Source organism: Danio rerio, chromosome 21, assembly GCF_049306965.1.
Source record: "Danio rerio strain Tuebingen ecotype United States chromosome 21, GRCz12tu, whole genome shotgun sequence".
NCBI lineage: Eukaryota > Metazoa > Chordata > Actinopteri > Cypriniformes > Danionidae > Danio > Danio rerio.
The window spans coordinates 16,550,943-16,567,388 of NC_133196.1; the positions used below are offsets into that span (position 1 = coordinate 16,550,943).

Sequence of the window (16,446 nt, forward strand, 5' to 3'; positions counted from 1 at the left end):
GCTGTTGCGTAGCTCCATATGCCGCAGGGTGGGATCCACTGTGTATTGCGAGACATTTCTCTTGTAACCACCATTAAAATTCCTACCACTGCTGACCAGGAGCTACCCACACACCTAGCCATTTCAGAAACACTCTGTGTTATGGCCTTGCAATAACAATTTGGCACTTGTCAAAGACACTCTAAAATTTATTCCTGTCCATTTCTCCTGCATCCAACACACTGATTACAAAAACTGATTGTTTGCTGACCATCTAATCAATCCAGGCCTTAATATCTGGCCTTGTTATGAGATGAATGACAACAAACTTATTATCAGGAATTTTATCTCACATATTATAAATACAAATATACAGTTTAAGTCAGAATTATTAGGCCCCCTTTAATTTTTATTTTATTTTATTATTATTTTTTTTAATAGAGCAAGGAAATTTTCACAGTGTGTCTGATAATATTTTTTTCTTCTGGAGAAAGTCTTATTTGTTTTATTTCGGCTAGAATAAAAGCAGTTTTAAAATGTTTAAAAACCATTTTAGGGACAAAATTATTAGCCCCTTTAAGCTATATTAGCCCCTTTAAGCTGTTAACCTTTAACCCCGATAATCTACAGAACAAACCATCATTATACAATAACTTGCCTAATTATCCTATCCTGCCTAGTTAACCTAATTAACCCAGTTAGGCCTTTAAATGTCACTTTAAGCTGTATAGAAGTGTCTAGAAAAATATCTAGTCAAATATTATTTATTGTCATCATGGCAAAGATAAAATAAATCAGTTATTAGAAATGAGTTATTAAAACTATTATGTTAAGAAATGTGTTGAAAAAATCTCTCTGTTAAACAGAAATTGGGGAATAATAATTCTAACTTCAACTGTACATGATTATGGTCCTCATCATTATCTTCCTGACTAACGAATCAGGCTGGAACTAAAAAAATTAGGTTGTACAGTTAAAATGTAAATGTAGTTGAATGGTTTATGTGTTTGTGTTTTCTAGAAATGTATGTTCCTATGAGAATTAAAAAAAAAAAAAAAAAAAAAAAAAAACTTTAGATCCGGAACTCGACCACTATATTTCTAAGACAACAGCTGCTGTGGGTTTAAGGCAGGCTCTCAGACATTCAATCTTGCATGCAAGTCTGGTTCTACATCTGAGATGCTTCTATCATCACAAACAAAACTTTGCTGAAGCCCTGAAAGTGATCTAACCATCTATGTCTGGCTCTGGATTTTTTTTTCAACTTCAGCTAGAAAGGGTCAAGGGTGTAATGAAAGATGCTGAGCTTTTTCTTTCCTTTGAAGGAGTTGTGTAAAAAGCTTGTCCTCACTTTTAGCATCCTCCAGAATATGGAGAAATGTCTCGGCTAAGCTGTGTGAGTATTGCAGAGAGTGGGCTGCCCAGATAAAGAGCAGTGACATAAAAGCTGGGTGAGATCTGAGAAGTCACCATGACCATGTCTTTCGGTGGCGCTTTAACACCTTATAGGTGTCTGCAAGAAAATAATGGTACGGCAGAGGAAACGGGAGAGGGAAGGGTGATGATAGCAGTGTCATGGAGTGGTGTCTTCAAAAGAAGGATTACCGTGAATTAAAAGATCATGCTTGGTGCAGACTCTGGGGAAACACCAGGAAAGCACTTTTTTGCCTACTGTGAAAGGCGACATGCATGCTGACAATCAGCCAAACCGCTCTCTGTGAGGATATATGGCAGGAGGGTTTAAAATGAGGCCTTATCACAGCTGCTGTTAATACAAACACATGTTCTTCCTGCTGTCATTACATTTGGAATTCTCAGCAGCGTGCCAATGAAAACAGACTACATGAGTTTGATTTTGCTGAATTTCTTTGATTACAAATACAGCAAAACAGGAATATTGGCAAAGGATGGATTTATTTCTGTGATCCAAAGCTAAATAGAAAAATTGAATTGCTCTTAAGGAGACAGTTCACCTAAAAATAAATCATATTTTTTTCTCTTTCGTGTGGTTCTAAAATGCTACGAGTTGTTTTCTTCTGTTCAACTCAAAAGAAGATATTTTGAGGAATGCTGGTTGATAGGACCCATTGACCTCGATTGTAGGAAAAACAATTACTAAGGATGTCAGTGGGTCCCAGGAATTGCCATTTATCAAATTATCTTCTTTTGTGTTTGACAGAAGAAAGAAACTCAAACAGCTTTTGAATAGGTGAAGGGTGAGCAAATGATGACACAGTTTTTATTTTTGTGTCATATTTAGTTACATATAATAACCCTGGGAATGTGTCAAGTAGTTTTTTTGTATCAGTTTTTGCATCCTAAAAAGAAATTTTAAAACTTTAAAATATGGTCTCATTGCTTTACGTAAACTACATTAACTAATTAAATAACAAAAAAACCTGCCTTCTACTGCATTTATTTAACATTAAAAATCAGTAAACAACGATTAAAATGAGTAAAGATTAGTAAATGTTGCAATAAGTCATTGCTTAATAATAGTTTGTTAATTTATTAAATAATGTTAATAAATTACACATTTTAAATGATATTATTTAACATAAAATTACAGGTGAAGTCAGAATTTTTAGCCACCCTGAATTATTAGCCACCGTTTATTTTCCCCCATTTTCTGTTTAACGGAGAGAAGATTTTCTCAACACATTTCTAAACATAATTGTTTTAATAAACATTTCTAATGACTGATTTATTTTATCTTTGCCATGATGACAGTAAATACTATTTTACTAGATACTTTTCAAGACACTTCTATACAGCTTAAAGTGACATTTAAAGGTTTAGTTGGTTTAATAAGGTTAACTAGGCAGGATAGGGTAATTAGGCAAGTTATTGTATAATGATGGTTTGTTCTGTAGATTATTGAAACAAATATGGCTTAAAGGGGCTAATAATTTTTACCTTTAAATGGTCTTTCAAAAAAATGTAAAAACTGCTTTTACTCTAGCCAAAATAAAACAAATAAGACTTTCTTTAGAAGGAAAAACATTATCAGACACACTGTGAAAATGTCCTTGCTCTTTTAAACATCATTGAGGCACTATCTAAAATAAGAAACCAAAAAAATCAGGGGGTGGTAATAATTCTGACTTCAACAGTACATAGAATTTTCTTATTGTATTTGTGGCAGATCATAGCAGTCCAAACAAACTGTCCCATTAAGCCTAATGTGTCTTAAAAACTAGACCCACCTCGATCTTGAGCGCTGCCTGCCCAGTGCTGGGTTGCTGCCAAGACGGTAGTTGCTGGGACCATAGCTCTCTTTCTCCCTCTCGTCACGCTTTCTGTCTGGAGAACGAGCCCGCCGGTCTCTGCGACTGGGGGACCGAGACTGAGACCTGAGACAGAACAGATTGGAAAGACAAAATGAGAAGACAAAAAAACATTGTCAGCTTCCATCTGACTTCTGCCCATGAAATCAACCCACAGGTTGAACTCATCGATAAAGCTGATGATGGTCCTCTACTCTCCATTAACTCCTGAAAAGCTTGCTGAGAGATGGAAAAAGTTCTAAAAACAACTAAAAAGGTCCTACAATTCGCAGCAAAGTGATGATTAAAAGGAACAAAAGTAAAAGACTAGATTAACAAAAAAGCTTTTATCTTTCTAGAAACAAGCTTCCTAAAAACATTTTTTTTTGATATATTAAGCGTAAAGAGCAAATTAATATGATATCCTCAAAATGTTAGAAAGCAATTATTTTTTGGTAATTCATACATGAAGTCCAACCAATTTCTAACATAGTAAATAATTCTACCAGTAATTGTTAATAAGGGACAATCAGACAATCTTAGATGTACATAGAAGCCCTAACCATAAACACGGAATCGAAGAAACTGAGAAAACCTGTGACCCTCAAAAATTTAAGGAAATTCAGTCAGGATTGTTCACCAGTGGAAGCCACCTGTGACCTGAGTGAATCTCAAATGGCATAAATGGTCATAAATGTCAAGAGTGAGGGCAGTTATTTCTGTAAAAGAAGCAGCAATTACCACATTTATAGCAGACTCCACTGACAGTAAGTACTGCAGGTTACTGTGGTGCTGTATTTGACACACACATCTACCCATCTTTCTATCCATCTATCTATCTGCCTGTCCGTCCGTCTGTCTGCCATCTGTCCATCCATCCATCCATCTATCTACCCATCTATTACTGTATGCCAATGGGGTACATCCACACAGACATTTAATTTTTAGACAGTTGGCCTAATGACTGGTCTCTCCATTACAAAATCACCATGTTTAAGATCTTTTTTCTTTAAAATAAGTGATCTTCACAGTCTGATTGATATATGATATAAAATGGGTCTCAGATCGGACAAAAATTACTGCGTTGAATTCCATTTTCACTGCCATCTCTTTAAAATATGAACAAAATACCCAGTATTTTCACTGGAGTTTCTGCGCTAGCCTGTTGACACTGATGGCACTAGAGTTTAAACAGTCTATCATCTTGTTTTGTGCTTGAACAACTAAATGAATGCTTAAATTAATTTAACTGATTGCATTTTAATTACATGTTAATTAATGGTTATTAATGTTGATGCTGTAAAAGAAACCATATAAAATTTAAAATAGTCACCAAAACCTTTCACCGGAAGTTAACCATTGGCTAAAAGACACAAGCTGTGCATATAGCCCATTAGCTGCACAATTTAAAAACAGAAGAAAATGTGAGTAATTGTAATAAGATGGGTAATTAATAACAGGACATGGATATAGCAGACTAGGAGTAATTTGAACTATTTTTATTTTATTTTATTTTATTTTTTTAATCTAAAAATTGTGGTTCTAGATAAATATATCTGCAAAACAGGGTTTAAAATGAAGCTTCTTCACTCACCGGCCAATTAGATAACAACATTTGATAACAATAAGGCCACCTTTTAAAACAACAAAAAGTAAAGCAAAAATAGTCAAAAAATAAAAAATAAATAAAAAATAAACTCACAACTTTGATACTTTTGAACTTTAAATATATTTAGCATTATATCTAAATTAATAATCTATATGACAAGCTTTATACAGTATTTGTAAATTCCCAATTTGTCAAAATTAATGTTTACTATTAAACATTGGATATTGAAGATTAGCTTCATATAAATATACATTGGATATTGACTGGCTGCCAATTCATAAATAATAATTACTTCTTTATTATTATTATTTTTTAATAACAGAAGTCAACATACACATATTAAAGCCTTTCCCCAATTGCCGTCCAATTAAAAAAGCCATCCTGTTTTCACTCCAAATACTGATAATGAAAATCATGCTCCAAAATGTCATGTCATGTAATAATGACATTTTTTTGTCTGCCATTTCGCCTAGCCTTTCTTTCTTTTACAATAATAATACCACGAAATAAGCATCACTGAACTCAGAAAAATGCTATTTAATGTTGTCGATTACATTCCAGTAATAACATGGATAAGCTCTTATTATCAGATGTGCATAGCTTTAAATTGTACTTAAAAGTAAAAAAGCAATGAAAATGTGTGGGTCAGGAACAGGCAGAGAGAAAAAAGCCCACAGATATTTATAGAGACAGGAAGAATAAAGAAAAACAGACATTAGATCTAATCATTATACTCAAATGCAAAGGTGTCAGAGATATGATTTGAAGAAGAGGAAAGTATTTTTTTCCCACCATAATATATTTGCATCCATTTATTATAATTGTGTCCAGTTTGAGTCTCATTTTCTGCTACACTGGACAGATACACTCATTAAAGATAAATTTGCGCTGGTGTTGACGCTTTAACTAGAGACGAGAGATGTCAGGTGTCAGCAAATCAAAACCAATGAGATGCTTAAATACTGACACCATTATTATTAGCAGTAGCAAAAATCTGTGGCACAACACTGGCCATCTTTGATGTCAGAAAACGGCGCTTTATAATTACTTCTGGACCTAGTGTCATCAATTCAAAGTCCATAGAGCCACTCACAGAGATATGGGCTTGTTATTAATGAAAACTACAAGAAAAAAACAGACCCAACATGATCAAGTTTGATTTAAACAACATATTAATGCTACATTAAGCTGTCCAAATGACTGGTTATCTTCATTTCTTTGTTGTATTACAATTATTGATCAAATAAAAGAGACATACTTCGCTAAATATAGTCAAATGAGGCACAGTCATTTATGAGGTCATTATAATAAAGATAAAATGTTATAAAACAGCCACTTTGCTGTAATTTAATTATAATAGAAACAATATTTTGCTGACATTAAGTGCACATTATCTAGCATTTTACAAAGACATTAAAACATTAGTAATCCTGCCTTACTCCGGCATGCATTCATCTTTCGAAGACACATTTTAGATGAAAACCAAGAGTTAGATAGCGTAGATACAGTAGCAATGAGAGGTTTAAAGTCCAGAAAAAGAACCAAAAACTGAGTCAAAATATTCAGTGAGTCTTCAGTGGCTCAAACGTAATCGCATGTATGTCCAAGGAAAAAACAAAACATAAATATGACTTGGTTCATCTATAACAGGGGTGTCCAATTCTGTTCCTGGAGATCTACCTTTCGGCAGATTTCAGCTCCAACCCTGATCAAACAAAACTAGACCAGCTAAGGCCATGTTTACGAAAACGCCTACATCGCCGTGTCACCAAGTGTTTTTGGAAAGATCTCCATCTACACTATACCACTGAAAATGCACATCACTTGACCACACTCACACTCTGGCATGCGTTGCAGCGAATGCGCACGTTTGAGCCCCAGGCAGTCAGCGGGTGCTTTGAGCACAGCTCCCCAGATGAGAGCATATAGCATGTCGGACCAATCACCAAGGACCATCCATTGGATTTTATGTCACTATAGTCTTTAAATTCTATAGTCTTTAAATTACATGTTTAATTCATTTTGTCTTTATCTAATGACTTTAGATAACCTGTTTCAGGTAACCTGTTTTGGTTGAGCGTAAAGAAAAGTTCATAAATAAATTTATTTAACCACTTACACTGATTCTGCTTATTTGACTGATTGCTTGCCTACATTGTATAAACTTATTGTACATTATACTTTTAATAATGACCATTATTGATTATTAAAACTGATAGTGAGCAAAAGAGAGGGTATGTTTCATATTTTCAATGAAATTAAAAGAAGACAGTTATGTTATAGGCTCCGTTTTGTTATAAATATGCAAACAGTGAGATGATGCTCATATAAATATGTAGTTACACGACACCTCAGCATTTTAGTGTCTAATAGGTTGCTAATATCAAAATAAAAATAGGCAGTTCTTTATATCATGTTTTCATTGTATTGTTAAGATAGTGAAACGATGTAGCCTGGGTGATGTGAATAATGTTAAGTAACTTACACTGTTCCCTTTGAAGATTTACTCAACATGTTCTCAGGAGTTTGTTTTCAATATCAAACTTACTGAACTTTGTGCACTAGCTTAATATTAAGGAAAAAGCACCAATCAGATAGACGAATGTCTGCAGCCACCCCTCTGTTTTCAGATGTCTCAAGCTGCGTCCCAAATCGCATACTTATGCACTATTCTATGCCATTTTGTAGTATAAATAGTGTAAGTAGTGTGTTCACACTGAAAACTCTAAAAATATTAAGTGCACTTTAATTACCCGGATGATGCACTCATTCAGGAGGTAAAATGAAGTGTGGAATGATGGACACTTCACGCACTCAACGACCGTAGGTTTGATTACGTAGCGGAAGGAGCGGAGCTATCGGGCGCACATGTTGGATAACTTTAATTATTTTGTATTGTGAAAGCAAAATTCTCCTACGAGAGTGATTATAGCGCCTCCCGATGGTGAATGCGGTTATTCTCACGGCAGGTATTATTTGAAAATTCGGTCGTATATTTCACTTACATGGCAACCGTCAAACGTCATCAGGGAAACGGTTTGAATTTCCACTTAGTAAAAAAAACATTAGTGTGCCATTTGGGATAACACTACATACATATACTATCCTGTTCAGTGTGTAAGTGCATACATACATAGTGCATGAGTGCATAGTGTGCCATTTGGGACGCAGCTCCAGTTTTCCCCCATCCACACTATAACGAAGCAGCCGTTTTCTAAAATGAAAATGGCCTTTTCAGCGTTTTTATAATGCTACATTTACAGGGCTCGAAACCTCCGGGGTAGTGTGAACAGAAGGCGTAACCGCAGCAAAACGTATGCGTTTTAAAACGAAAACGTATTAGTGTAAACAGGGCCAAAGTCAGACCTAAAGTAGAAGTTGGTAATTACAGACAGGTGTGTTTGATCAAGGTTTCAGCTGAAAACCAGGAAGGTAGATTTCCTGGAACAGGACTGGGCACCCCGGTCTATATCTTCTTTTTGGCAAGAGGTCAGGGTGTGCATTTTCTACGGGCAGTAGAATGTATTCCCATTCGAGTCAGGAGTGCAAGATACAAACAGCATTTTTCACACACAAACGGCATAATTACGCAGTTGTAACATTTTTCCTCCCACAAAATTGTTCAAAAAGCTTTGTATAATTGCATTTGAAGCACTGAATTTGCATGGAATTTTTGGACTGTTTTTGGTCTCTTTTCTGCACAAAACACCAGTGTTTCCCAAGTGAAATGGGGTCACTAGCATTTTTGAAACACTTTTTCATGTTTTCTTGGATTGAGAATGCCGGAGCCGTGTAAATGCCAGGAGTGACCATAACAGAACATTAACTTTTTTAAAAACAAAAACAGACTAGTTTTGTTGTCACAATAATTTAATTCAGTATCAATCGATACACCACTGATTTCATTGTGTTCACATGCTCAACAGAAATTACTGTGATTGGTCGTAAAGGTCAGTTTCACCGCTGTTTACGGAGTGTAAACATAGATAAAGGAACACTGGAGTGTTTTAAAGTCACATAGATCAGTCAATTCATCAGTGGATTACTCGTATGTCAGCTCTTACACAGAGCAGCTGATCTTCATGGCTCAAATGTTAACGGAAAATGGATGTGTTTAAAATCTTAGTACCAAACTCCAATATCATGACGACACTACGCACTAGTAAAAACATACCCTATTCATGTCATTCGGACTGCACTGACAGAAGAAATGTAATATTCACAGGGCACAAAACCACTTACTCTAAAAACCTGCTTCCAATGTTTGAAAACTTGACATGCACTACAGTTCTCTTCCTCAACTCTCTCAAGCCTACATGACACAAATAGTTTATTAAATTCCCCTCAAGTTTGGAATCAGCTCACAAAGAGCGGCAATTACCAGGGAAGAGAACAAAAGGTGACAGCTGAACTCATTTCCTGTGCTGAAGTAGCGATGCTCAGGCACACTTGACCAGGACTCATTCTGAAAGCAAGCATACCTGCTGTAAAGCAAACACACGTAGACTGAAGGCCCTCCACTGCTCCACAGCAATCAGGGAACAAGGTCAACGGCACAAGATCACGTGTCTGTCTTGAGAAACGTACGTGTCTAAGCTTGCTAATGACACAATTGTGGAGAGAGATGACAGAGGAAGGCGTAGAGCCGCTGCAGATGCTCTCATTATCTCAGGTCATCTGAGGACTAGTAGAAAAGGGCAACACTGATGGGGCCGTTCCCAATGAGAAATTAACTCCAATGTGGGACGATCTGGATTAGACGGAGAAGATGGGATTGTCATCTTAATGCAGACGCTGCAGTCTGCGCAGTGGTGCGGAGCCTACGAAGTAAGCGGATGAACTGCAGTTCAATAACAGAGGAATAAGAAAACCGCTAGGGATAGGAAGATTTCTCATACAGCTCTTAGCTGGAGAACATGGCTAAAGCCAAGGCGATATCTACAGAGCCCACGGGGGCTCAGCCAAACTAGATTAGTAGTCTAAGAAGAGCTTCAGCCCAAAACTCATCTCAATCTCTCTCTCTTGCACCGACACAAGATTTATTCCACAAATATACAGAGAGAGAGAGGCCATTTCTTATCTGGAAGAAGCAGTTTTACTCCTTCCGATATTTCACCTAGCAGGTTCATCTGAGATACAGCCTCACTTTTTGCCCTTGTTTGACAAGTTTGCATGGAAAATAACAGTGGAAAAAAAGATGAGGAGATGGAGAGTGACAAAAAAAAAGAAATGGAGGACTTTTAAACACTAAGTGATTTAAATCCTGGGGCTGAATTGATTTAATCTCCAGAAATTATATTATGGCGTGTCAGGATGAGCGTGATGAGAGGACTGTAATTACTGCAACTTCAGCAGCAGATAATGACAAATCAGCCTTGATTTCCCTATAAAGAGGACGTATTTAAAAATGAGGGGCAGGAGAGGGAGGAACAAAAGTATAAAGGTGGGGTACTGCAATCCTGCTTTACAGTTTGCATTCTTCTTTCAAACAGGAAAAGGTATGTGAACCTGTGGATTTATCTTTGCTTTTTCATTCAAGGTTATCTTATTCAACACTAATTTAAAGGCAGAGTTCACCCTAAAATGGTAATCACTATTTACTCATCCACATCTCAAGTGTTTAGTTATGAAAAGTTTTCAAAAATATTTTTTTTTGTGCAAAATTTTGAGTAAATGATCAAGAAAAATACATTTGTTTATCATTAATGCCTTTAAATCTGAGGCTTCACAAACTTTTTTCACTAATAACTAAAAACTTAAGGATCGGGTCACGTTTTATGGCCAATGTATGCAAATGTGATTTCATGGTAATCCCTAAGGGTGCAAACATTTTTTTTTTCTCACATTAAGGTAATTCTGTGTTTAAGAAGTGAAGTCAGCACCGACTAATTCCAACATTTAAGCCCTGAAACCACATTTTACATTTAACTTAAAAGGCCACTTAGATTAACATATTCTTGGATTGGGTAAAAAAAAAAACAGGAAAGGCAGTTTAAAAACGCAAATTTCAGTAAAAGTAGCCCTCGGCATGGGAAATTAGCAATTAACAAGCGTTTTTTTAACAGTTTAAATCTTTTCTGGAAACTTGTTACAACCCCCGAGCCAGTACCTGGATCTCCTGAAGGTGCGGTAGGCACTGGGCAAAGCATGCTTGGTTTTGGATTTGGATCGGGAGCGTGACCGAGACCTGCTCCGGGACCTTCTCTTGTGTTTCTTCTTCCGTTTATCCCGGTCTCTATCTCGATCCCTATCCCTGTCTCTGTCCCTTTCAGGCCCACGAGATGAAGATGAGGAGGTAGAGGTGGTCACATGGGAAGCAGCGTTGTTTAAGCTCCTAGTTAGTGCATTTTCCAGCGGCTCGTAGTCAAAGCCTGGTATACGACATGTGTGTTGAAGAAGACCACTTATAGGCAGGATGGAACCCAATGGCTGGAAAGACACGACAAAAGAAGAGGGATTAGACACATGAGACCTGACGCACAACCGAGACAGACACATGAAAGAAACCAGCATTTTAATGAGCAAAATCCAATCAGCCTGCTTTCTCTGGACAATATTACAACACATGAGATGAAAGGTGGTCCCAGTGGCTTTCAAAATTTGCGCATCTGCCCCAATCAATAGAGCCTCAACTGGCTTTGAGCGCTGTCCGGGACCATAACCAATTTAGAAAGGTTTTTGCCATCATTGTAAGTCTGCATGTGAAAGAAAGCAGTGTTACTGTGTATGTGGATGGCTCCCTAGAGCTGTGCCTGAGTCTTTTCCCCTCGTAAGTCCTAATAGCTCCTCTTTACTCCTTCCACCCCAGAAATAGCACTAATTAAAAATACTGGTTGTTTCGCAGTATAACATGGGTCTGGCAGAAACATAATTGGCCATTCTCTTCTGTCGTAATCACTTCAATATGAGTCTGTCTGGTTAAATGAGATCCCCTCTGCTGCTGGATTCACATCAGAAATGGAATTTCATCAATCAATGTTTCGGCTCACGCCATCGAAACCACATCTGCGGGTCTCGGTTCATCACACATGAGGAAATAAAAAGTCTATTTTATCACAGAGTAGAAAAGACGATAGACAAGAGTGTGCGCTGTGCTCAATAAAGCCAGGCTCAAAGTCTAAGGCCTACCGGTTATAAAAACAGCTCTGGAGAGCTTAAACTGAACCAGGACGCAATATCATCCTGAAGTATTTTTAAACATGTCCCAATTAATCTTGAAATAGTGTTCTTCACTATCTCAGAACGTCTCATATGTAACAGATAGCACTGCTCAGGGGAGAGGGTGTTGGATAAGGTGCTGTAGATTAGCAATTGTATTCAATTTGATAACTTTCTAGCTGGAGATACACAATGGCAGGCAGGGTTAGGTTTGATTTTAGGGGCTTTGGGTTGACATTTAGGAAGATAATCCCCAGAGGAGAGCATAGCACAAGTGTCCGGTCTCTCCCATCTGTTTTTAAAAGATAGGAACAAAGTGCCCTCCAAAATATCGAGCGCACTTTAGCCACCATAATCAGGCATGTGTATATTTATACAATATCTGAAGGAAATTTACCTGAGCATTGACACAGGAATACTTACTGCTCCAATTCAAAGAAGTGTCTAAAATATTTTGATTACTACTACCAATACTTTGGTGCTATCTTCTAGACAAATTTATGTGATTATTCAGCTCTGAATTGGCTAATGCACTGGTTCTCAAGTTGGGGTTACATAAAAAATATTATATGGTTGTTAGACTGTTATTTTTTTTGTGTGCTGTCAATATGTTTGTGTTTATATAGCCTCCGGCACCCAGACTGTAGCTCTGCACAGGAAGTTTGGCCAGAGGAGAAATGGTCATGCCCAACTGAGCCTGGTTTCTCTCCATTTTTTTTTTCATCACTTTCGTCAATTGGTAAAGTTTTGTTCCTCGCCACTGGCCTGCTTGGTTTGGAACTTGTGAAGCTGTGATTCGATAGATTTGCTCTTTAGTGTTTGGACAGTCAGCAGTGAAATTTAAACCACACTAAACTGAACTAACTGAACTCTAAGAACTGGACTGACACAGTTTCAATTTACTAGAACTTCTATGTTAAGCTACTTTGACACAATCTACATTGTAAAAGCGCTATAGAAATAAACATGAATTGAACTGAGACGAATATAGGCCTATTAGTGTGTGTGCATCATTAGAATGTTTGTATATTTTTAACCACCTTCAAGTATGGTGGGAGGGGGATGTAATTAACTGGAATTGTTATTTTGAGGGTCGTGGCATGAAAAGTTTGGGAACCACTAGTCTAATGCACTGCTAATTTCACTAAAAAGCAATTGTGCAACATGCTGCATGACTTAAATGCAAACTTCCAGGTACCAATTCAGAAAATTTACCACAAAAAGTTTAGGGTTAGAGGTATGCTGAAATACATACATCAAGGTATAAGTGATAGCGACGCTTTCCTTATTAAGAACCACCAAGTACACACTCACAAAGAAGAGCGGAGAATGCCAGGTCAGCAAAGTGAAAGAACTTAGTCATGGCGCATGTTAATAAGGAGAAAGTGTTTGTCCAAATCCCCACAGCATGAAAACCAGCTGCTGTTCTGCTACTGGAACTCTATTAAGAAGTTCAAGTGAAAGAGAGAGTGGGAAAGATTGAGTGAGAGTAAGTGGTAGCAGGAGACACACAGCAAGGTCTTACAATTCATTTCTTTTTAAATGTTTTCATTTGGGTCCTTCACACACAAAACGGTACAAATCACAAACCAAAGATTGCATTTGTCATCTTTCGATCAATGATTCGGACACGAATGGGGTTCGTTCAGCCTCAGACTGTGACTAAAGCAAATCAGGCTGGGTAAAGAAATAAGCTGTGAGTGGTGGTTCGCTCCGACAGCTTTATGGGTTAAGCACAGCATTACTTGTTCAATAAAGACTCTAGAGGATATGTGAGTGCAATGTGGGTCTTCCGCTTGCCTAAGAAAGATATTAGCTTCTAATGGGTCAAATTCTGCTATTTAAAATTGTGACTTTTAAATTGATTATCTCATCATTAAATTATATTGTAAATAAATCTCCATTTTTTATATTCTTGATAATCCACTGACTAAATTGGAGAGCTATCACCAAATCAATATTAAAAATAGCAATTATGAAAAATACTGTACACATTGCTTAGTTTTTCATAACAGTCCTAACTAAAATCAAATAACCAATTTAATGTTACATTTTACAATTTAAATAATAATACTTAAAGGTGCAGAATGTAAGTTTGACACCCAGTGGTTGAACTAGGCATTGCATTCCCAGATCAAAACACACGCAAGCGCAGGTTGCCAGATTAAATGCTGATTTCAGCATAGACTAAATGCCGATTTAAGGCTGATTTAAATCGTGTCCTAAATAAAAGCAACAGTACACAATAGAAGAAATATTTTCAGAATAAAATGAGTTTTTGTCCTAACTAATACCTGGAATTTATATCTTAGAAACGGCTTCAACATTTTGCAGCTGAACAGAAAACTTGATGACATGATGACCTGAGATAAACCTCATGTGCTTTATTCAGTGTTAAATATCACAAATATTCAGCGGATAATGTGAGCTTGAATGCCATTTTATATGACATTTATTGCCACACTAGTGAAAGCAGCAGCAGATAGTTTATGAGATTTCAAAAATAAAATAAATCATTTAAAATTGAATTTTAGGACTGAAATAATACAAACCATTAAATATCAGTGATTCAGCCTGTACATTTATTAAAGTTACAGTGGTTTAATATATATATATATATATATATATATATATATATATATATATATATATATATATATATATATATATATATATATATATATATATATATTAAATTATGAACCTTACTATTTTGTGAGTACATATTCTGTGCTTTTAAATATCTGTGTTAAAATTTTTGTTGTGTTTCATCAGGTGCAAACAGCCAAATTGCTTATCACTGCTTATCTCATCACAAAGCGTGTTGTTAGGACATGCGGTTACAATGAAAGCTGCTCACCTAATGTTTACGATCGTAATATTTATATTATTTGCTGATTAATAACCTCATGTGGTACTCTGAATCTGTGTCTCATTTTGGATTCTGCTACTGTCCACCTGAGGTCGCATTTCGGTAAAAAAAGCATGTTTTGGGAGCCTTTCTGACTGAATGAATGAAATATGCTGTTTTCCACCAAGGCAATCCGGTGCTGAAATATAATTGGTTAAACTGGTATTGGGTGGGTTAAAAGGACCAATACAAAGACAGCGTTCCAGCAGGTAACGCACATTTTCAAAGCAGAATAACTGACTTATACTGTTTTTCAGATAAACAAGAATGTTCACTTCGCATGTTTCTTAAATATCAGCAAACATATTATGGTGTTTTTTATGCTTTAGATGAGTCAAAAACATACATACAGCAGCTTTAAACTCAAATAATTTTTAAATATAACCACATTACCCTTAATATATTTTGCTGATTTTTTTACTCTGAATAAATCCTGAAAAACTACAAAAACACATAAATAATTTCTATATCAAATTTCTATTTAAACTAAGAAAATGTTTACTTCTGAACATTAAAATATGAAAAAACACATTTATTTATACAAAATAAATTAATGATTTGCATATCAAATTCTAATTACATATTAATTGCTTAAATACTTTTGAATGCTCACTAAAGAATAATAAAATATAAAACAAAACACACAAATTAAATATATTACAAATTTCACCACTGTTAGATGATCAAAGACAATGAGCCACATCCTGACAACTAAACTAAATGAGTTGGTACCTAAAATCTGAAGAGCAAAATACAGAGTCATTAAAACTACGGTGCTAAATTCATCTGCTCCATCTGCAGAGCGAAGTGCGCAGCATATTTAATCCATCTGTTCTTCGTACTTGCAGAGAAAAACAAACTTAAGTGGGGTAAATTGCTCCTATTTAGTTTCTCAGGAGACACTGAAGTTTTTTTTACAACAGGAATTTTGTTATTTTTCTTTAAACCATCTCTACTGGACAGAATATGTTTGGACTGACAGTTTGAAGAAAAAGTCTAGCAGGATATACCTCAGGTGACAGTGTGCAATTATAGCCAGCAACCATTTCCCTCAATAAATATTTTTTTCATTGTAAACACCCGATCCAGGTCACAAAATGGGAAAACGTCATCAAAAGAAGAGTAAGAAGATCCATCATTCTCGAGTTTTGACACACAATCGCCTCAATCATAGAGTTTTTCTACACGAGGCACGATTCAGTGTGTGTGATGAGAGCCATTTAAATGCATGAGCAGCACTCTGGATAGTCCGACTCAGTCTCTCTCCTATAGCCAGCAAAAGCACAGACACCTATTTTCATTCAAATAACGACACCTAGAATGAGTCTCTTTGATCTTGGCCAGTTTACTTTCTGGGATTCATCGGAATACACAGCGACTCTGGCACAGACAACTAGCTGACACTCAGCGCTACGCTAATTAGCTTCCTGGAATGAACCATTATTTACGATCCTCTTCAGCTTCTCTAAACGAAAGGCTATTGTTTCTCTAATTCTGAAGGAGCATCTGGTGAGATCGGGGGT

The 16,446-nt window shown here is 36.3% G+C and overlaps 1 protein-coding gene across 2 annotated transcripts in view; it reads right to left on the reverse strand.

Annotated features, from left to right (window-relative positions):
• sfswap (splicing factor SWAP) overlaps positions 1-16,446 on the reverse strand; it is a 157,202-nt gene that overhangs the window by 18,004 nt on the left and 122,752 nt on the right. For both annotated transcript variants that reach the window (NM_201168.2, XM_009295295.5), the window contains exons 14-15: positions 10,964-11,283; positions 3,186-3,332 (exon numbers count right to left, since the gene is read on the reverse strand). In NM_201168.2, coding sequence (NP_957462.2) covers positions 3,186-3,332; positions 10,964-11,283 — 467 coding nt within the window. The remainder of the gene's footprint in view (positions 1-3,185; positions 3,333-10,963; positions 11,284-16,446) is intronic.